General features: G+C 43.7%; 1 protein-coding gene across 3 annotated transcripts in view; it reads left to right on the top strand.

Moving 5' to 3' along the window:
- The first annotated feature begins 270 nt into the window (after positions 1–270).
- The window catches only part of NEDD4L (NEDD4 like E3 ubiquitin protein ligase), a 357,512-nt gene continuing 334,708 nt past the window's right edge, over positions 271–23,074 (top strand). For 2 of the 3 annotated variants that reach the window (XM_010336772.3, XM_003926040.4), the window contains exon 1: positions 272–389. In XM_010336772.3, coding sequence (XP_010335074.1) covers positions 342–389 — 48 coding nt within the window. In that variant the 5' untranslated portion in view covers positions 272–341. Of the gene's footprint in view, positions 390–23,074 lie in introns of all 3 variants that reach the window. The other variant, XM_074383355.1, reaches the window with a different exon arrangement.

Raw genomic sequence — 23,074 nt, 5'->3', positions numbered from 1 at the left:
GGAGGGAGGCGCGGGCCGCGGGGAGGGAAAGCCCGGCGGGCTCCGCGCCGCCGCCGCGAGCAGGGAGAGGCGCTGGGGCTGCCGCCCGCTGCTCGGCGCGCTCTCGGGAGCCGCCGGCCAGCCGGTCCTGCAGCCTTCCGGGAAGAAGCGGCGCCGCAGCGGCCAGGTCGCGCGCTCGGGCACCCTCACCTGCCCGCACCCAGCCGCTCCCCCGGCGGGGCGTGTGCGGAGCAGGGTGCGGGACCGGCGGGACCCGGAGGCTGGGGGGAGACCCTACCGCCCGCCCGCGCCGCAGCACAGCCGCCGGGAGCGCCTCGGACCCCGCGTGGGGCGCCGGCTCCATGGCGACCGGGCTCGGGGAGCCGGTCTATGGACTTTCCGAAGACGAGGTGAGTGGCACCCTCTTCCTGCCCGAGACTCCCCCGGGAGTTCCTGTCCCGCGCTTGCAGGGGGAGGGGAAAGGGGCCGCCCCTGGGGCGCTCTTGCCCAGCGTCTCCAGGGGACCCCCAAAGCGGGAGCGCCCCGGAGAGGGACCGAGGGGAGCTTGGGTCCTTCCGCCCTCCTCCCCCACATCCGCTAGCGGAGCGCATTGTTTGTAAATAAAGCGGCGCGACGCTCTCGGAGCTGGGGGTTCACTCCGCCGTTCCCGGCTTTGGGGGTGGGGGGAGGAAGGGGGGCACGCGCGCCTCTCTTCCCCCTTCCTCTCCAAGCAGTGTCTCTGGGGCTGTTGGGCAACTTTCCGCCTCTCGTCCCTGCAGCCCGGGAGTCCATGATGCTTGTCACGTCTGGGTCGCGCGGCTGGAGCCCCGGGGCTGCGGAGGAGCCCTGTCGTCTCCCCCTGGAACTTTCTCTCATAATTGTGTGGATCAGCAGGCGCTCAGAAGCCTGTGCGTGCTTATTCCGGTGGGAATGGGGGACGCGCTGCGTGTGTCCGTCCCCTCGTTTTGCAAAGTCTACGGCCAGGATTGTGGATTTCGGAGCCTCGGTGGGGGAGGTGTTCAAGGCTGGTGGCAGGTGCTTCTGGAAACTTGGGGAGGAAGCTTGCAGCCCTGCCATTTTTTTTCCTCGCGAGGATTCAAAGCCCGGCACCTCCTGGGTGGGTGGGTGGGGAGAGGAAAGCTCAATTGATCTCTTTTACTAATAAAGCAAATGAATAAGCCACGCCTCCCAGGCGGTCGGTTTCGCTGCATAGGGCTTTGTTTTTACCTTCACTCTCTCCTCCCTGTCTCCCACTCCCGGCTTTTGAAACAATCCTGCTAAATCACTGCCTAGCCCTCTCTCGACCAGCCACGCTCGGCTCTTACTGGTATGTTGCTCTGCCAAAAAGGGGGGTGGGACGCTTGTCGCGGGCGCGGCGTGACAGGCAGGCTGGATGGAGCAGGTAGGAGTGGTTTACCATCTGGCGGGGTGCGCGCTCAGGTTTGGCTCCCCTTTTGAGAGGTAAATTTACAACCCAAGAAGCATTACTCAGCAGGGAGGTATTTCCTCTCCTGGTTGTGCATTTCATGAAAAGTTGATGCCTGGAAATTTAGGCTTTCTCGATTTCTCTTTCTTCCCCTCCCTCCTTTCTTTTCAGAGGTTCCCTCTTTCTCTGGTGATGGGGGTGGGGCTGGAAGAAAGGCTATTATCTGAGACAGGCTCATGTTATGGTTCCGCTCTCCGCAGCTCTCTTACCGTGGCGTGGTGTGTGTGTGCATGTGTGCTACGTAAGTGTGGAATGAAAGAGGTATTTTGGGGTGGGGAGGGTGTTTGGGCTATGAATTTTTTTTTTCTTAGCGGTGCTAGGCAAAGTTTGATGTATTTATTTGATCAAAGAATGACCACAATGCAAATAATAAGTGATTTGTGTTTGATTATTTTGCCTCGCTGTGCTTTTGTAAAATAATTTCCCCTTTTGTGTAGCTACCTGGGGATAGGTGAAAAGTAGCGTTGTTTCATTTACCTTGGGGGATTCTCCTCTCCTTCCTGGCTTCTCTCTTTCAGGAGCTTTCCCTGGCATCCGCTACTTCTCCATTTAATTAGCGACAGTAGAGGGCAGGCCCTGAGCTCTTAGAGTTGCAGAGACACGGACATTCCTAAACAAAGGGGCTGCTTGGATTGACGTATTGCGGGGGGCTAGTGGGGTGAGGACAGCTGCGTTTTATCCTAGGTCCTTTTAAAACATGTTTTAATAAGGTGATTATTTGTTTAAAAAAAAAGAACTCCCGTTAAAAAGATTTTAAGAGTGTTTTGGAAAGTGCAACTGGATAAATGAATCACGTTAATGTCACTGTTGTTTGTGCTTTATTTACATTGGTACTGAGTGTCAGAATCTACCTAGAGCACATCTTGCCACTTTAGTCTACAGGAGTCACTACTGATTATCATCAACTGGTGTCTGGTGTGAAAGTGAAGCTTGGAATGTGAACAGAGTCCGAGTGTGTGTTGATATGTGACTGGGTTCCCTCCTGCATGTTGCTAGAAGGATATTTGGGGCTGTACAGGAAATAGCAAGAGACAATGAAGCCACCTTTTGTTGTCTATTTATTGTCATGTTACTGGTACCGTTTGGTTCCACACACGTTGTATTACAAAAGATGAGTCTCATCTGTCTTCCTTTTTCAACTTTCTCCTACCAGTGAAAAAATAAGCTAGGGCAGTTTTGATGACTTCACATTTCAGTGGTATTTGTTTTTCATGGGTGGTTTCATGCTGTCAGGTTGCCCTTCAGAGAATCAGGGAATGCCTTCGTAGAATATTAACAAATTGTTGAATTTGCACAGCTTGTTTTGTCTCCCTGAGTTAGTATGTATAAGAAAAACCAATGAAAGATTTTAGCAGGCTCTGAAAGTAGAATGCCCGCTGAAGCAAATGGCAGGGTTGTTCTTCCAAGGGGTGTTAAAATATGGGTGTCCTTCAGTTTGCAGACTTGGTGTGCTGCAGAACATCACACATTAAGATACTTTGACCACTATTTAGAAGAGTAACTTCATAAACCTTTTAGGAAAGTAGACACTCCTACCTACCACATTTCTTAAAAGTAGATTTGTATTTTTATTTGAGATGGATGAAAAGCATAATATGTTTGGAGTGCATTTAGTTACGTCCCATCTATAAAGACTGTTGAGCTCTCAGCACTGCTGATAAAGCATTGTGTGAACCCAGAAAACGGGGGTGCCAAAGCGGAGGGCACTGTTCCTTGCATGATCAGCAGAGGTCTGTCGACTTTGCAGAGGGAAAGGGGCTGAGATGTATGTAGGCTTTGCTTGTGTGAATGTATGTGCTATTTAATTTTTGCCGTGTTTCAGGTGGAGGTTTCTTTGGTGAGTTATAATTCATGTTTACAGTAATTTAAGTCATGTCACTGTAAGCCAGATTCAGAATCATCAGATGAAGGACTTTTGGTGTGAAGGGATTAGCAATGTAACAAAACTTCTGATTCATGGCCCCAAATCAGATTTGGTTTGGAATCAGAACACTTTGGACTAGATTCTGCATCTGGCTTGAGTCTTTGATGGATTTTTATTTATTTACTTACTTATTTTTGGCAATCTGTAGTGCATTTTGGCATAGTTCTGAATTTTACTACTTTCTGAAATCTTCTATTCTATCTTAGAAAGGTATCTTTTTTTTGAAAAGATTTTTCCACTGAGCAAAATACTAGGATTGAATGGCAGCTTCTTATATTAGATAAAACATTAAACAATTTTGTTAGTAGTTAAACTGAGGCAAATGGCATAAAAATGAAGGCCAGGCTGACATAGGATAAATGACACCTCTCCTTATCCTATACAAACATGAATAGTTGTCTAGTTTTGAATGCTTCTTCCACCTGTGGTATAAATCTGGCTTAGTTGGGGCCACATTCTAGCCTAGTCACAATCAGTGGCTTGCATTATGTCCTTTGAGAGGTGCCAGATCTGCTTATAGGTACCAGTCACCATGGCTCCCTGCTGGTTTAGGGGTTCTACTCATTTGCATATAATTATCCACTTCATAACCTACCTAAAAGGTAACTTTTGACATGGATACCATATTTTTTTTTTCACTTTAAGATGCTGTCAGTTTTTTTTTTTTTTTTTTTTTTTTGAGACGGAGTTTCACTCTTGTTATCCAGGCTGGAGTGCAATGACGTGATCTCGGCTCACCACAACCTCCACCTCCTGGGTTCAGGCAATTCTTCTGCCTCAGCCTCCTGAGTAGCTGGGATTACAGGCACGCGCCACCACGCCCAGCTAGTTTTTTTTTTTTGTTTTTTTTTTTTTTTGCATTTTTAGTAGAGACAGGGTTTCACCATGTTGACCAGGATGGTCTCAATCTCTTGACCGTGTGATCCACCTGCCTCGGCCTCCCAAAGTGCTAGGATTACAGGCTTGAGCCACCACGCCCAGGAAGATGCTGTCAGTTTTAAGATGTGCCATGAGAGCAAAGTGTTAAGCCTTGTGCACATACTATTTCGTTTAATTCTCATGAGAACTCTGTGGCGTAGGCTGTGATTTATAGATGAGGAATGGAAGCTTAAAGAGGTTACATGACCTGCATAAGGACACAGAACAAGTAAGTTATGGAGTCAGGTATTTTGAATCGAAAGGCCTAGTTTTTAACATGCTGAATAATCCTCCCTTTCTGCCAAATGCCTTGCAAGGTCTTAATAGCTAAATTATTCAAGATGATGTAAGCGAAATAAACACCATTGGTTGCAAACTGATGGCTGCTGGGCCAGTTTGACCAAGAGCCCTGCTTATTGTGGTCTCCAGAGTGTCTCAAAGCTTGGAAATTTCATGAAAATGGTGAAAATCTGGCTTAATTGAAGCTACATTCTAACCTAGTCAGTAGCTTGCCTTATGCCCTTTGAGATGTGGCAGATAGTTCTGCCATGGTTGCAGTCACCACTACTTTCTGTTGTCTTAGGGGTTTTTCTACTTGTTTATATATAATTGTCTGCTTTCTTAGAAACTTTTAAGGCTAACTTTTTGCATGGAAACCGTATTTCTTTCACTTTAAGATACTGTCACTTTTAAGATGTGCCATTATTTTATGTACCACTGAGAGAAAAAATTGCTGTCAAGTTATGACATACTGTACATCTCATGAAGCATCCTTATTTCAGAGAAGTTGAAATAAGAAAACAAGCATGCTTTAGAATTGATGGATTACAGTGATTAGGAACCTGGGAAAAGTCCAAGCCATCAGTTTCAATATCCCCAATCATTCAGCACTTTTAAGTCAACAAGTAGTCAGATTTCTGCTTTTCTGTGTTTGAGAAAAGTGCTAGAAAAAGAGAATTGCTCTTAAATAGGCATTAGCAAAGAAGGAACTGGAGGCCTAGATGATAGCCAATTGGATAGCCATCTGTAACTGATTAAGAATAGTTGTTTTAAAAAAGTGGCCTGTGTGTATTTTCAAGAGATTACTTGGGAAACCCTATGTGCCATCTTTGCAGCTGTGCAAAATGGTGAGGACAAGATTGCTTTCAGAAATTATGGTTTAGATTTTGCTGGGATCTAAAGGTGAATGCCAACAGGCTATTTTCTGAAGAGAGATAAGGCTTGCCCAGTCATGCCAAGTCCAAGTGCCTGTATCGGGTCTAGATGCTGGATAGTAGACTGTATACCCAGGACATGGTAAGTAATGTTTGAGAACAGACTCCTAAAAGGGCCTAGTTCTTATGTTGACATTTAAAATCCGTTTGTAAAATTCATGAATACAATGTATTCTTTTAAAATTTGACTCTAGGGGCTGGATGCAGTACTCTCTCCTGTAATCCTAGCATTTTGGGAGGCCTAGGCAGGTGAATCGCTTGAGCTCAGGAGTTTGAGGCCAGGCCGGGCAACATGGTGAAACCCCGTGTCTACGAAAAATAGAAAAGTTAGCCAATCATGGTGGCGTGGGCTTGTAGTCCCAGCTACTTGGCAGGCTGAGGTGGGAAGATCACTTGAACTTGGAGGCAGAGGTTGCAGTGAGCCAAGATGGTTCCATTGCACTCTAGCTTGGGTGACAGTGAGACCCCGTCTCCAAAATAAAAAGACTAATGAATAGAATCAAGAATGTAGTGTCTGTGGAATTTGTAGACATTGACATTTTAATTTTCATTATATTTAATTTTATTAAATCAGAATGTTATGACTGTTTATTTCATTATTGAACATCAGTTTCTTTGAGGAAGAAAAATAATTTTGCTCAGGCCAGACATAGTGGCTCACATCTGTAATCCCAGCACGTGAGGAGGCTGAGGTGGGTGGATCACTTGAAGTCAGGAGTTTGAAGTCAGGAGTTTGAGACCAGGCTGGCCAACATAGTGTAACCCTGTCTCTACAAGTAATACGTAATAGTAATAATAATAATAATAATAATAAAATTAGCTGGGTTTGGTGGCAGACACCTGTAATGCCAGGTACTTAGGAGGCTGAGGCAGGAGAATAGCTTGAACCCGGGAGGCAGAGATTGCAGTGAGCTGAGATCTTGCCACTGCACTCCAGCCTGGGTGACAGAGTGAGACTCTGTTCAAAAATAATATTAATTGGCTGGGTGCAGTGGCTCACACCTGTAATCCCAGCACTTTGGGAGGCTGAGACTGGAGGATTACCTGAGGTCAAGAGTTCGAGACCGGCCTGGCCAACATGGTGAAACCCCCATCTCTACTAAAAATAGAAAAATTAGTTGGGTGTGGTGGCAGGCACCTGTAATCAAGCTATTCCAGAGGCTGAGGCAGGAGAATTGCTTGATCCTGGGAGGTGGAGGTTGCAGTGAGCCGAGTTAGTGCCATTGCACTCCAACCTGGGCAACAAGAGTGAAACTTTGTCTCAAAAAAAAAAAAAAAATAGGTGGTAATTTTGCTCAAAGGGTGAGGACAGTGACAAAATGGTGACCCTCAGATGATTGCAGATTATTTGCCATTACAGAATGCAATTTTAATGAAAACCACTGCACAGTACTGAGGCATTTCTTCAATAGTGTGTGCCCGCATTACCAGGAAGCTTACTTGGGAAAGTTTGTTTTGGGATTCTGGGGTACCTGAATATATTTGGTATATTTTTCCAAGAAAAATGAATAATCTCAAGTGGCTGAGGTGGGAAGATCACTTGAGCCCAGGAGTTTGAGACCAGCCTGGGCAATGTGGTGAAACCCCGTCTCTACAAAAATTACAAAAACTTAGCTGGGTGTGGCATGCACCTGTGGTCCCAGCTGCTTGGGAGGCTAAGCTGGGAGAATGGCTTGAGCCTGGGAGGTTGAGGCTGCAGTGAGCCATGATGGTGCCACTGTGTTCCAACCTGGGTGACAGAGCAAGACTCTGTCTCAGAAAACAAAAGCAAACAGACAAGACCTCAAGGAAGAACGCCACACATACTGAAAGTCATTGAGTTTTGTATCCTTTAAATGGGTGAATTGAGTGGTATGTGAATTACATCTCAATAAAACCGTTTAAAAATATTAAGAATGATTGAGTGTGACATTATTGCAGCAGTACACTTGAGTTTCTGCTAAATTACTTTTGCACTCATTTCAAAAGGAAGCAGCTATGCTCACTGCTAATTTAATCACCTGTCTGTGCAGTGTTTAAAATGGTATTGCGAAAATACTGCAATTTGTGATAGATTAAGAGCCAATTAAATTTTTTATTTTGAGTTATAAGATCTGTATTAAACAGATTGTATTGTTGCACCTGAATTTCCAGTCTTAGATGAGTAGCAGCAGTGGAAAAAAGGTCTGCCAGGCTCGGTGGCTCACAGCTATAATCATAGCACTTTGGGAGACTGAGATGGGGGGATCATGAGGTCAGGAGATTGAGACCATCCTGGCTAACACGGTGAAACCCCATCTCTACTAAAGAAAACACAAAAAACTAGCCAGATGTGGTGGCACATGCCTGTAGCCCCAGGTACTCGAGAGGCTGAGGCAGGAGAATCGCTTCAACTTGGGAGGAGGAGGTTGCAGTGAATGGAGACTGCGCCATTGCACTCCAGCCTGGGTGACTGAGCAAGACTGTGTCTCAAAAAAAAAAAAAAAAAAAAAGATCCTCACTCAAGAGTTTTCAAGCTTTTTGATATTGCAGGTATTTGAATAAGTGGGTCTGTCTTACTGAAATATTTGTTAACTGATAATAAAGCAAACTATGTTGATCTTTTGGTAGTCCATGCTAAGGAGGATTAGAATAATATATAAATAATATAATGGTGAAAACAAATATTGAAAGCCAATTTTTTTGAGTTACAAGATCTGCATTAAACAGATTTTATGGTTGCCCTTGAAGAAGTATTATCACTATTAAAATAGGATTAAGGAAGGGTAAGAGAAACATGACAAAATGTTACTTTCTGTTCTTACATTGTTTCTTTTCCAGGTCACAATATAAACCAATGTATTTCGTTTTCAGACTATAGGTGGCAATGTTTGTACTATGCACTGTTTAATATTACTGTTGGCTTGGGTGTTGCTTGTTGCTGGAATATGGAAATGAGAGCATAATTTAGAGTTGAGAATAAAGAAACTAGATTTAGATTTAGTAGAGACTTTTTTCTAAATAGTCCTAGTTCTGCTGCGTGGACCCTTCCATAACTTTCTGTTACTGACTCTGAGAAGGAGCTGATAATTATCACTACTACTGGTATTTGATTAGCAGAGACATTCTTGATTCCTGATATAAGATTGTGGCTGAAGTTTTAGCAGGGAGTTTGGTGGTGTAAAGACCTGGGCCTCTTATTTCACGAATAATAGAATCTCATTATGATTGTAATATTTTGTTTTGAACCTGAGTGCTGATTATTGTAATGCCATTAGGTGAGAAAAGCCTTATTATGTATCTGGGGTAACTAGCTTAAATTTGACACTTCAGTCGACTTTTTGTCCCTGACTTTGGTCCTGTATTAATAACTCACCAAGTTAAATGGCAGTGCTCTCAGTTTCCCTTGCTGTCATCAAATTCAGTGTTCGGTGACTTCCTGGCAGGCAAACATCTACCAAGAGATTTTGTATTCTTTTCATACCTCTTATTCACCAAGAGAAATGGCCATTCAAAACTGAAGTTTTTTTGTTTTGTTTTGTTTTAATTTTAAAAAACTGTGATGTGGCTGGGCATGGTGGCTCATGCCTATAATCCTAACACTTTGGGAGGCCAGGACAGGTGGCTCACTTCAGGCCAGGAGTTCGAGACCAGCCTGACCAATACGGCAAAACCCTATTTCTACTAAAAATACAAAAATTTGCCAGGTGTGATGGCATACCGCTGTAATCCCAGCTATTTGGGAGACTGAGGCAGGAGAATCGCTTGAACCTGGGAGATGGAGATGGGGTGAGCCGAAATTATGCCCCTGCACTCCAGCGTGGGTGACAGAGTGAAACTCTCTCTCAAAAAAAAAAGCTGTGATGTAAAATCTATCCTGTGAAAGTAGAACTTGGGAGGGCTTGTAGGGATGATAGTCCCATGAAGAGGATGAATAAATTGAGGGAACTGTCCTCTTGCTGGTTTGGGTGACGTCCCATCACCTGTTACTTTCTTTGTCTGGGCTGCAGTGGGCCTGTAGTTTCCCAGGCACACTGAAGTAATGTGTTGATGGATTGCTTCAGTGGTTCCTGCATATTTCCACTTCCTGTCTAGCAGGCGGAGACCATGTATGTGCCCTGTCTTGAGGGGACCCGGTGGTGCAGTGACAAGGGCCTGATTGGTGTCTCCACCTCCCGGTCTTGCCTATGTGAACAGTTTTTTTTTTTTTTTTTTTTTTTGAGACAGAGTTTTGCTCTTGTTACCCAGGCTGGAGTGCAATGGCGCGATCTCGGCTCACCGCAACCTCCGCCTCCTGGGTTCAGGCAATTCTCCTGCCTCAGCCTCCTGAGTAGCTGGGATTACAGGCACGCGCCACTATGCCCAGCTAATTTTTTGTATTTTTATTATAGACGGGGTTTCACCATGTTGACCAGGATGGTCTTGATCTCTTGACCTCGTGATCCACCTGTCTCGGCCTCAGTTTTTACATTCTAATTAATTTCCAGTTTACAACCTGACCCGAAGCTTAGCTTTTGGTCTCCTTGGGTACAATTTTGGATCATGTCTTATAATGTGTATTTTAAAGCATGTTGTAAAGCTGGAGTTCCCATTGTGGGTAAACACTGAGACTGTTGTAGCATTGAGAAATGCACTTGGGAACTGTGACCAACACATCCCTAGCTGTCAGGAAGTCACACTGGGTTTTGCCCCCGTTGAACATCTGTTATGAATGAATGTTGGAAAATGCAAAGCTAATCAGTTTTTTAACCTGACCTATGTGATGTTAAGTTTTAGATTTACGTTTTGGCAAGTGAGTGTTAGATGTCACTAATGTGAGGAGGCCAGTGAGGACAGACATTGGGTCAGAGGTAATGTAGGAGATGAAGACCCTTTCTGTTAATTTTTCTTATTTAATTGACGATGTTTGTGTTGAATCAGTTAGTTTTATTTACATGTGTAGGTTCCTTTTTTCTTAATGCTGGCAGTTACTTTGGTTTTTCAGAAAATGAAAGTAACCTTAATCTATTTACTTTGCTTAGTAAGCACTCAGTCCTATTTAATAATGGAGAAAAATGTGTGTGTGCCCCACAGCCTGACAGGCTCCACAAACTTAGGAATCTCCCAACTACCATTAGAACTTGATGAATGGGACTTTATGAAGAATATTCCGCTGTCTTTGCTAGTCTCTCTTTTTCCTTCTCAGTTATTAAGCGAGTTGTCTTCAGGTGTCCTCATCATGCTGACTTCATCTTGCCCAGTTTGTTTTGGCTAGAGGAGGGAGTGCAAGGTTTAAAGAAAAAGCAAAGCCTGTACAACATGGTAAGACCCCATCTCTATTAAAAATAAACAAATTAGCTGGGCATGCTGGTGCATGCCTGTGGTCCCAGCTACTTGAGAGGCCCAGGTGGGAAGATCACTGGAGCCCAGGAGTTCAAGGCTGCATCACCACATTCCAGTCTGAGCAGCAGAATGAGACCTCATTTCAAAAGAAAAAGCAAAACTGAAAGACTGAAAATCAGTTTGCTTCCTATTATCCTTCTTGCTCCCATTCCTTTTGTGCTTCACACATTGTGTGTGAGAATTGGATGCAGCCATAATTATGGTCAGTAACGTGGTTTTTAAGCTTCGAACTGGGTGTATCTCTTCCCCACTTGTTAGTAACACCAGAAGATAAATGAATGTGGTTTTTGGATTGAGCTCTATCTATAGAGCATTGAACTTTCCATGTTGACTTTGAGTCCTAGAGAATGCTTATTCTGATTCTTGAGAAAGTGGTGTGTGCCATGTAGACTGAGCCTGCCTTTGGAATTGATGCCTTAATTTTCAGTTGATGTTATTAGTATTACTACTAAAGAGAACACTTTAAGGCAGGAGTAAGAGCTTTTTCTCCTTTTGAGAAGTGAGGTCCAGAAGAGTATACTGCAGCTGTGGGAGTGATGGTTGGGGTGGGGCAGTGTTGAAGAATATTTAATGCCATGAAGACGTCAGCAGCGTAATATTAAATAGAAAAAGTAGGTTGCAAGACAGTGATGCAGTAGAATCCTATTGTGGGTTAAAGTGTTTACATGTAGAGAAAATGCCAAGGGGTTTGCACATTGGCTCACACCTGTAGTCCGACCACTTTGGGAGATAGATGTGGGAGGATCATTTGAACCTAGGAGTTCAAGACCAGCCTGGGCAACATAGTGAGACTCTGTCTCTATAAAACAAGAAAAAAGAACAGCTGACTAAGAATATATTCCAGCATGTTAACGAAGGTTATCTTTGAGCAAAGGGGATTGTAGGTAATTTTTTATTGTCTTGTGTTTTGCTTATATGTATTTTCTATATTTCTACAATAAGCATTTTTTTCTTAATATAAAAGTAAGTTTAAAAGTGAGTTCAGAAATCCCTGAAACGCATGTACTTCAAGCTTCAGGTGAAAGTTATAGCACTTGTTCAGTACAAATATTGATACAGCATTTGTTCAGTTGAACACTTTTTTTTTTTTTAATTGTAGCTCAGGATCGCAAGGTCATTTTCATGTTTGTTAGGAGCTCACCAGTAGGGAGTTGGAGAGCTACAGCAAGGAATAATTTTCAGAAAAATAATGACTGTTCAATTGTTTTATTTCCCACTTGCAGTTTGCAAAATAGATGTTTCATTTCTCTCCACTGTGGGCACTTTAAGTTAGAATTTCCATCCTTCTTTGCACTCCAGTTGCAAGAAAGTAATTTGCATTGTTAGCAGTGTTTGGGGTTCTCTAAATTTGTGTGTGTGTGTGTGCTATGAAAATTGTATCCCATGATCAGACTCTATTTGTTTCTCCTTATTTTTGTTTTCTTAGGTTTTGAGTTACAGACCTTATCATTCCCCTATAAGGTGTTGAATAGTTTTAGATGTCAAGGTGATAGCTTTGCAAAGCTATACTCAGCCCTGAGCGCTCAGCTCTTCATTGTTTCTTTCTAAACTTGTAATATCCAGCCACTGTTGGGTGTGACCTAGAGAGTACATCTCTTCCCAAACAGAAAGGTGGAGTTGACAAACACCATGTTACTTTTAATCAGACTTGTCCTTGTTCCCCTTTCCCCAACCTTTTTTTTTTTTTTTTGAGAGAGTCACACTGTCACCCAAGCTGTAGTGCAGTGGCGCGATCTTGGCTCACTGCAATCTCCACCTCCTGGGTTCAAGCAATTCTCCTGCCTCAGCCTCCTGAGTAGCTGGGACTACAGACGTGCGCTGCCATGCCCAGCTAATTTTTTTGTATTTTTAGTAGAGGTGGGGTTTCACCATGTTGGCCTGGATGGTCTTGATCTCCTGAACTTGTGATCCTCCCACCTCGGCCTCCCAAAGTGCTGGGATTACAGGTATGAGCCACCGTGCTCAGCCCCCAACTCCAGCCTTTTAATAATTCTGAATTCATGTTACAGTTGATATGTGTTTAAAGTGTTGGTAGGTTTCTTGCACTCACACCATCCTCCTCCACTCCCCTCACCACTGGAAGTTGACAGCTGACAGTGGATGGTGTCTTAGAATTGTGGGGCTTGAGTTGGTCCGTCTCAGTTCGTGTTTTATGGTGGCTCACATATTGTGAAAGATAGTTGATAGTTGCCATGGGAACTAGCTGTGTTGTTCAGTTATGATGTCTCAATTAGAAATTGTCCACCTAGACAGTTAGGAAATGGGCCAGCTCAGGGATGTCCTCAGAAACAAGGTTCATTGTTTTTTCTGCTTTACCTTCTACAGCCTGGCTCTTTCTAGGGCTTCTTGGTCCTAGGCTGCCTGCCACTGACAGAACTATACTTTTTATTTAACTTTTTTACTTTTTTCGAGACAGAGGCTTGCTCTGTAGCCCAGGTAGGAGTGATGCCATCTCAGCTCACTGCAACCTCTGCCTGCTGGATTTAAGCGATTCGCCTACCTCAGTCTCCTGAGTAGCTGGGACTGCAGGCACGTACCACGAAGCCCAGCTAATTTTTGTCTTTTTAATGGAGATGGGGTTTCACCATGTTGGCCAGGCCGGTCTAGAACTCTTGACCTCAAGTGATCCGCCTGCCTTGGCCTTCCGCAGTGCTGGGATTACAGGCATGAGCCACTGTGCCTGGCCAGAGCTATGCCCTTTTTTTTTTTTTTTTAAACTATGTACTTGAAAGAGAACTGCCTCCTGTGGCTTTCTCTTGAGATTATGGAAATCTCCCCTTGTGTCTCAGGGCCCACAGAGGCTGAGATCTGTTCATCCTGCAACTAGCCATCACAGCAAGGAGGAGGTAGAATTACCTTTTTTGCCTTACTCTTGAGCTGGGGGTGAAGTCAGCCATGGTGACCCTGCGTTCCACACCTTCGATAATGCGTCCACCTTCAGGCTTCGTGAAATTCACATGCTCCCTTTCCCCAGGGAGGTAACCTGAATATAAGTATTGCAAGGATCTCTGGGTAATATTACACCTGAAAGGAGGTTTTTTTTTTTTTTTTTTTTATGATCCGGTGATTTATGACTAAATAGGTTACGTCTCTCAAAAACATTGAACCTGCAATGGCCAAGAAAGAACAGGATGACTACAGTGAATCTTCTATTTGGAGAAGGGGAAAGTGAGACACTCACAGTGGGGAGCTGGCTGAACAGAAACAGCTGGGAGTATTTGCTTTGGTCAGCCAGTCTGGCAGCTTGCCTCTGCTGAAGTCCACTCAGTGTAAGAATCTCCCTTGGTCATTGTCCTCTGCAGCTGCACCTGGATGGGCTAGGCACTAGCAAAGCTCCTTTTCTTGGGTGCTGCTTGGCATTTAGTCTGGGGCTTCAGGATTGGTTGTCTTGAGGTTGAATAGCCACAGGCTTGTTTCAGCCTTACTGAGAATGTCTGGCAAAACTGCTCCCATGAAAACTCAGCCTCCAGCTTTGCTTTTATCTAGTTAATTCCGTGGGCTGGTAGTGGCAGCCAGTGATCTAACCTAGATGAAGTCTCTGGTTCTGGGAATTCCTGGGTCTTAGCAGTAAGTCCCATGGCCTTGCTCATCCCCACTGCATCTGTCTTGAGGCAACTTGAAAATAGCCTACAACGAAGAGGCACACAGTTTGGGTCTAACAGACAGCAGGGACAGTTTAACCCACTCTGCTTTTGCTCTGTGGCATATCAACAATGAGCAACTTCCCCAAACTGGGATTGTAGGAGTCTGAGTACCCACTTCCTTCCACTCAGCCATTCCAATTATTTAATGCAATTTAAAAAAAATGGTGGTAAAATACATATAACAAAATTGACTGTCTTAGCCATATTGAAGTGTATGGTTTGGTGGCATTATGTGCATGACATTGTCATGCAGCCATCGTCCCCATCTAGCCATAGAACTCTTTCATCTTGCAAAATCGAAATGCTATAGCTGTGAACCAGTACCTCCCATTCCCAGCCATTCCAGTTTCTTGTAGCACATCTTTTTTTTTTTTTCTTTTTTGATACAGAATCTTTGATGGGGTTTTGATTCCAGGCAACAACTGATACTGATGAATTCAACAGAGAAGGAATTCAGTGAAGGGATCTGGGGTAGCACAGATGCACTTGTCTCGCTGGAGAGCCAGGCCTGGACAGAGTTCAGGGATCAATGAAGCCTGGGCATCCAGAATCACAGCTGTTAGTGCGTTTTATTATTTTTATTTAAGAGTCAGCTCAGAGGTCACTGTTCAAAGCTGGGCCCTCTGTGTCTTCAGTCATCCCTGTTTACATCCCAGACTTAATAGCACCTTCCTGCGTAGTTATTCCTACTGAATACTTCACTGACAGCCATGAAGGATCGTTTATGTGCCTGTCTCATATAGATTAGGCACCTCCTCGGAGCAACAGCCACATCCCAATAATTCATCTCCAGTCCCAAGCACTGTATCCGACCCCTTGACCGTTTACTCCATTCAAGTGATGATCTCAGGTTAGATAACCATGAGGTAAGTTGGTCAAAGGAAAAAAACATCTTTTTAAAGGTCTTTTTGAACTTTAATTTATTGATGCAATATAGATTACTCCTCCTATTTTCTTTCTCTTTCTTTTTCCTAAGAGATGGGATCTCACTATGTTGGCCAGGCTCAAGTGTTTCTCCTGCCTTGACTTCCTAAAGTTTGGGGATTACAGGTGTGAGCCACCACGCTCAGCCCCTCCTCCTATTGTGTAGTCTGTGTCGTGACTGAGAATTTTACTGTAGTAACAATGTAGTCTTCAAAATTGCCAGGAGAATAAATTTTACAGGTTCTTCGTATGCAAACTTGGTAAGTATGTGGGGTAACGCGTAGGTTAATTAGCGTGAATTAACCATTCCGCAGTGTGTACATATTTCAAAATAACGTGTACACGATAGACTGTACAGTTTTCATCAATTAAACGTTTTAATAAACCAACACAAATCCTCACAATAGCCCTTTGAGGTAGGTGCTGTCATAGGTGGGGAAACCGAGGTCCAAAGAGATTAAATAACTTGCCCAGGGTCACAGAAGTAATAGTAAATGACTGAGCCAGGAGTTGAACAAGCAGCCTGGCCATAGACACCCCGGGTGGAACCATCACGCTGTGGTGTTTCAGGGAGTTCTTCAAGCAGGGGTGGTGGAAGGTGGGGGTGGGGTGAGAAAGACACAGCTGAGGCCTGGGCGGCCAGACTGTAAAAGCTAAAGGAAGAAGTGGCTGGATGTCAGCAGCTTTGTGGACCTAAACAAGGAGCTGGGACCATATTGTTTAAGGCCCCTTGAGAAACCTGTTGAGATCTGGGCTTTTCTAATTAATTATTAAGTATGTTGTCCAGGCTGGTGTCGAACTCCTGGCCTCAGCCTTCTGAGTCGCTGGGATTACAGATGCAAGCCATGGGGCCTGGCACTCCGGGCTTTTCTAAAGCTCACCATGCAGCTTTGGGGAGATTGGATTTGAGCTGGACGACCCTCAGCAGTTACAGAGCTGTCCAGGTGGAAGTGGTGGTGGTGACAATGCAAATGAGCCAGGGGATGACGGCAGGAGGTATTTAGGAGGCAGATTCCATTGAATTTGGTTACTGATTTAGGTACAAAAAAGGGGAGGTATCTAGAATAATTCCTAGGTTACTTCAGAGGACTAGGTAGATGGAGTGGAAGAAACCTACCTTTATTAGATACTTAGTACAGCGGTTCTAAACTGGAGCCTGTTGTGAACCCTTTCCTCTCCTCTAGGGGACATTTGGCAATACCTGGAGACTTTTATTTATTTATTTATTTTTGGAATGGAGTTTCCCTCTTGTTGCTCAGGCTGCAGTGCAATGGTGTGATCTTGGCTCACTGCAGCCTTCGCCTCCCAGGTTCAAGTGATTCTCCAGCCTCAGCTTCCCCAGTAGCTGAGGTTACAGGTGCCTGCCACCACACCTGGCTAATTTTTGTATTTTTAGTAGAAATCGAGTTTTGCCATGTTGGCCAGGCTGGTCTCAAACTCAGGTGATCCACCTGCCTCGGCCTTCCAAAGTGCTGGAATTCCAGGCATGCGCCACTGCACTCAGCTGCTTGGAGACATTTTTGATTGTCACAACTTAGGAGATGCCTCCGACATCTGGGAAGTGGAGGCCAGAGATGCTGCAGAAGATCTTACATGATACAGGAGGCTCCCACAGTGATGATCTCGCCCCAAATACTGCCGAGGTTGAGAACCCTGCTGTAGTGTAGTATCAGTTTTACATGGTTATCAAATTGGATCCATGAGCCAGTCGTGTTAGATCATAAATAGGATTTTTCCTGGTTTTTGGATAAGAAAACTGAGCCTTAGAGAGCATGGGTCACTTGGCCAAAGTTCTGCAGCTAGTAAGTGTTAGAGCCAGAATTTGAATGTAGGTCTTTGAGATGTCAAACTCTACTCTTTCCGTTCACCCTGCTGCTGCATGTTTCACGTGATGTCAAGGAAGATGCACATTGGACTGTGGGTTTTCTTTTTCTTTTTTTTTTTTTCTTTCTGTAGTGGTGGCTCCAGACTCAAGGAGGCAGGAAGGAAGGTGGCTATTTATAGTCAGCTGTACATAGGATCGATTTTTTTCAATCCTGAAGGACTTGCAGTGGGTAGTTCAAAGAAATCTCCTTTAGACATTGGCTTTCTCTCACAGTTATAAATATGGGAATATTTACCATCTTTTCCTTTAAAAAATATTGTTATAATTAAGATAAAGTGTAAAATGTATAACTTAAAAGTTTGTTCCCTGTGGATATGAACTATGGCAAGCTTCTCAAATTAATTATCCCTTTGGGAAGGGATAAGAGGAAAGCGGGAATTTGGAAGATGATGTAGGACCACTCTGGATTTAGAAGTAGCTAAACTACTGGAAATATTTTGATTTGCTGGAGGTAAGGAGCCCTTCTGAGAATTTGTTTTAGTCTAGAATGATTAGACGGCTAGAATGATACATAGCTCTAAATAGAAAGGTTTCTTTGTTACTCTCCAATTTTACTGATTATTGTCCAGTTCTGGAAAGATTCTGGATGTATGTAGCAGCCGCCTCTGGTGATCCATGATGTTAGAGCAGGCGTCCCCAGACTAGGGCCCGCGGGCTGCATGCGGCCCCCTGAGGCCATTTTTCCGGCCCCCCGCCGCTCTTCAGGAAGGGGCACCTCTTTCATTGGTGGTCAGTGAGAGGAGCACAGTATGTGGCAGCCCTCCAACGGTCTGAGGGACAGTGAACTGGCCCCCTGTGTAGAAAGTTTGGGGACGCCTGTAGAGCTTTAGGGGCAGAGTTCTCCATTATCTCATGATTGGTGTTTTCAAAGTTATATGTGTATTTTCAGCTAGTCTTTGGATGGTTTTCTGAAGAAGGCTGCTTTGTTGAGGTTGAGATCATTGTTTTGCACCTGTGATTTCTCCTTGTGGAACGAAGTCTTGGTGTCAGTCCCAGGTCTTACTTCTTGCTTGATCACGCAGTACTCGGGTGCACTTGGGCTGTTGGGACCATCTGGTGACTGAGGTTTCTGTACTTCACCTGTGGAAGATGTACTTCTAAAAGGTGCCAGCTCAGGTGGTGGTTCTTGGAGGGGAATTTGTTTGCTGCACCTTCTAGCCCGTTAGAAAATAGATGCTTAGAGGGGCATTTCGTGGTGGAATCTGATCATGGAGCTTGGTAAGCAAACTGGGCCTCAAGCTTTATGTTGTGAGAGATAAATACTGAGTTTATGTTTTAATTATGGCACAGATTAATACAAAATCAGATTAAAAATGGAGAAAAGGAGAGATTAAAACTTTGCTGTTTGTTGCTGCCATCTAAATGTGGTTGGTAGCCAGCCTAGATGGGACCACAGTATGGCTCTCAAGCGCGGCGGCTGCTTTTCAGAGTCCATAGTCACATGTGTATAGCATGAAAGTAACAATAGAAAATTTTGACAAAAATGTCTAAGGGTTGATTTTTTTTTTTTTTTTGAGACAGGATCTGTGTTGCCCAGGTTGGAGTGCAGTGGCGTTATCATGGTTCACTGCAGCCTTGACCTCCCAAGTCCAAGTGGTTGTCTCCCGGCAGCCTCCCAAGTAGCTGGGACTACAGGCACCGTACCTGGCTAATTGTTTATATTTATTTTTTGTAGAGACAAGTTCTTGCTTTGTTGCCCAAGCTGGTCTCAAACTCCTAGGCTCAGGCAATCATCCTGTCTCGGCCTCCCAAATTGCTGGGGTTATTGGCGTGAGCCACCACACCTGGCTAGGGTCAGTGAGTTAAAAGAACTCTCTAAACTCAGCCCAGTATTGTAAAGCAAAACTAAAAATACATGTTTTGTCTATTATACTGATGTTAATATTACTCAATGCTTAACTAATTGTGTTATGTTTTTATCTTCCTACTCCAAAATTTCTCTTGAAAGAGTACCTTATTCTAATATTGCTTTTCTTGGAAAGAACAATTAGTCACGTATTTCCTTTTCTGCAGTGGGAGGGCAGCTGGCTACATGAGATAGTGTAGTATTTTTTGTTAAGCTTCAATAAGGTAGACCTCCTTTAGAGAGAAAACATTGGTGAAAAGCCATGTTGCCTTAAATTATTTTTATTATAATGTTTCTTAAAATACATCCAAACAAAAAAATAAGCATGTTTATAGCTGGTAAATATCAGCATAGCTATCACTATAACGCCATAACAAACATACAAATTTGTTACAAATCTAATTCCCAAATGAATACCATTCAAATTAACAGCATGATTTTACTGTGATAGGTGACGCTATTTTGTTAAAACTATATCATCTGTGCTCAGGAAATCATGGCTGCTAGGATAAATTTTCCTTTCCTGACCAATCCTGTGCCAGTTGATGATAACTTACACTGTTTTCCTTTAATCGTACTTTTTGTACCATGTGCTAGAGCATGAAGACATGTTTGACCTAAAGTTATGTTAGCTGGAGACACAGCAGAATTACTGTTGATATCTTGATCCTGAATACCAGGGCTGATTGAAGCCCCAGAAATCATGGGGAAGTACTCATTTACATAAAGTGGTTGTGTAGACGATCTAAGATATGCAAGTTAGTGTATTAAGATCATAATTGCTATAGCTTCCTGTGCCAGGAGTGGTCTTAGCTCTCAAAGAAGTCATAGCCTGGCCAAGACATTGATGACTCTTCCCTTTGGGAGGAGAGAGGATTGCTTGAGGCCAGGAGTTTGAGACCAGCCTGGGCAACATGCTTGATCCCATTTCTTTTTTACTTTTTCTTTCTTTCTTTTTTTTTTTTTTTTTTTGTTCTTGTTGCCCAGGCTGGAGTTTAATGATGTGATCTTGGCTCACTGCAACCTCCACCTCCCAGGTTCAAGCAATTCTCCTGCCTCAGCTTCCCGAGTAGCTGGGATTACAGGTGCCTACCACCATGGCTGGCTAATTTTTTACATTTTTAGTAGAGACAGGGTTTCTCCACGTTGGTCAGGCTGGTCTCGAACTCCCTGCCTCGGCCTCCCAAAGTGCTAGGATTACAGGTGTGAGCCACCACACCTGGCTAATCCCGTTTTTTAAAAAACGAAAGTCATATCCAGGGAGGGCAAAACCTTCCTGCTGTAGTGAAGCCTCTTCAGATGGCTCATGTATTTTGCTCACAGCTGCCACCAATAAATACGTAGCTCTGATTCTTCAGAATATAAATGACTATCACCTGACCCCAGTCCCTTATCTATATTGAGATTGTTCATTAGATCTAAAACATCTTGCTCATTTCTTGCTGTTTAATCATGCACAGCCCTTGTCTTTACTCTCACAGCTTGGTACTGAAAATTGCTCTGGTAAATTAACACAATTTACTCAGTCTCTGATCTTTCCAGTCTTTAGCAACCGTTTTTTCTTTGTCACCATCAGATGACCTTGCTTAGCTTCGAAGTGGTAATTGCTTTTGTTGTATTTTTTAAAGGCAAACAAAAATCAATTATTATTGTCTCTAGAGTGCCTGGCTAAGTGGGGCTCCGTTCTTCGTGCACTGCTCACCGTGCTGCTGGTGTCTCCACTGCCATGCTTACAGTTGCAGCAGTTTCCTGTCTAGCTTTGGTATTCTTGCCTTTAAAATTTTTTTACTGTTTGCTTTCCTTAGCCAGCGATGACAGTAAAATAAGGAACAACCTATTTATTGTTTAAAGAGAGATGCTTTATGGTGCCCAGGCAGATGGGCATTGCCATTCAAAGTGGCTTCTTGGTAGACTGCGTTTACTCCTAATCAGGCACTCATGGGTCTGTGCATTTATTGGTCATCCTTACTCTGTCAAAACTGCCTTGTTCACGAGGCTACGAACCATGCTAGTCTCATTAACTTATGATAATTCCTCATTCAAATGGCCCTAACCAAGTTGAACACTTACTTTAGTCATTATGGTTGGCTTTCAACCTTTTCTAGAAGTTAAGTTTATTCCCTGGGAAAAAAAACATGTTTGCTACCACACAGAGTGCTGGGTGTAATGGGAAACAGGCTTCAAAGGTAACTACTGCAGTGGAGAAGATTCCAGAAGGTACTGAATGATAGCTTACTGCTGAAATAAGTGTTTAGAGTCCCAAGGTGGCAGTAATGGCATATGAAGTTTCTAGTGTTTAAAGAATATTCAGAAATAATCAGTCATAGTCTTTAGTAGTCATATCTCATAGAGTTAGCATCAGGAAGGAAACTTAGTAGATTAAATAAAATAGCAGAAATTACTGCTGGATTTCTGTACAGTAGAAATGTCTGCACATTTTTCTCCCCCAGTAGTCACTTAAGTTGCATATCCATTTCCGGTTACATCTCATGACGTTTTCTGGATAAAGCTTTTTTGGAAGCCTCCATTTGCCTAGAAGTTAGGTGGTTCTGAGTTTAACTTTGGACACATTTCTATGCACAAGGAAATTAACTGGTTGAGTGTTCTAATTGAATGCTGAAGCTTGTTTGGGGATGGGTTTATTTTTGTGCAGTTTGTAAATTTAGATCCTCTCAGTATTAGGCTGTTTTTACACTCATATAAAGACATACCTGAGACTGAGTAATTTATAAAGAAAAGAGGTTTAATTGGCTCATGATTCTGCAGGCTGTACAGGCTTCTGCTTCTGGGGAGGCCTCAGGAAACTTACAGTCGTGAGGGAAGGTGAAGAGGAAGCAAACATATCTTACGTGGCAGAATCAGGAGGAAGGGGAGTGGGGTGCCACACCCTATTAAATAACCAAGGATGGACTGTCTGTCACAAAAGCAACACTGAGGGGTAAATTCACCCCCATGATCTCATCTCCTTTTACCAAGGCCCCTCCTCCAGCACTGGGGATTGCAGTTCCACAGGAGATTTGGGTTGGGACACAAATCTAAACCATATCACCCTCATACACATCCACATTGTAATTCAGCGTTTGTCATTTTAAAAGTATTTTTTAATATTATCTTATCAATTTAAATGTTTCCAGCCCTGAACTCTCAAAGTGAACTTTAATGAGTTTTGGGTTTTGCCAAGAAAGATCAGCAGCAGAAGAAAGGAGAAACATAACGAAACTTAGCTCCATAGGAGCAAACTGAAGCATTAGGGTAGTGGTTTATGATTTTGATCAGTTAAGCAGAATTCAGTCCTAGTTTAAACAAGACTGGATGAAAGTCCAAATTCAAATACCATTCTTTTCAAGTGTTTGAATTTAATTTGGTCAATATACATGCATATCTAGTACCATAGTGACCTCAGGCTTCGAAGAGTGAAAAGCAAGAGAAATCATTTAGAGTCCTAGTCCAACCACTCAGCTGCCCCATATCCTTTTCCTGTTCTCATTTAAGTGGTTATCAGGGAATGAGCTGATTTAACATTTTCTGCTTAAAGCAGTGGTTGGGGCTGGGTGGAGTGGAGAGAGCTGCTCGGAGGAGGTGGTGTGGGGGGCCTGCGAGGACACACTTGCATTACCTGGTACATCTGTAGTTTCCATGGAATTGGGTCTCACAACAGAGAAATGGAAGTGTGAGCTAGGAAGTCAGAGGAGTAGCTTGGTGAGGACTTTGCCGGACTTTAAATGCTTCTGTAGTTGCCCACATAGGTTGTTCTTTGTAATGAATGATTTGTGTCCTAGTGGAGCACTTGAGGGGTGGGAGCTGGAGAAAGGAATGTTGTACAGTGTCATGCAGATGGGAGGTGAGATGAGGTGATCTGGGAAGCTGGCAGTCTTAGTTGGCCTGGGAATGCTAGGACCTGAGATGACAGCTGG

This window comes from Saimiri boliviensis, chromosome 13 (assembly GCF_048565385.1).
Source record: "Saimiri boliviensis isolate mSaiBol1 chromosome 13, mSaiBol1.pri, whole genome shotgun sequence".
Classification (NCBI taxonomy): domain Eukaryota; kingdom Metazoa; phylum Chordata; class Mammalia; order Primates; family Cebidae; genus Saimiri; species Saimiri boliviensis.
This window is presented reverse-complemented; position numbering and strand designations above follow the sequence as displayed.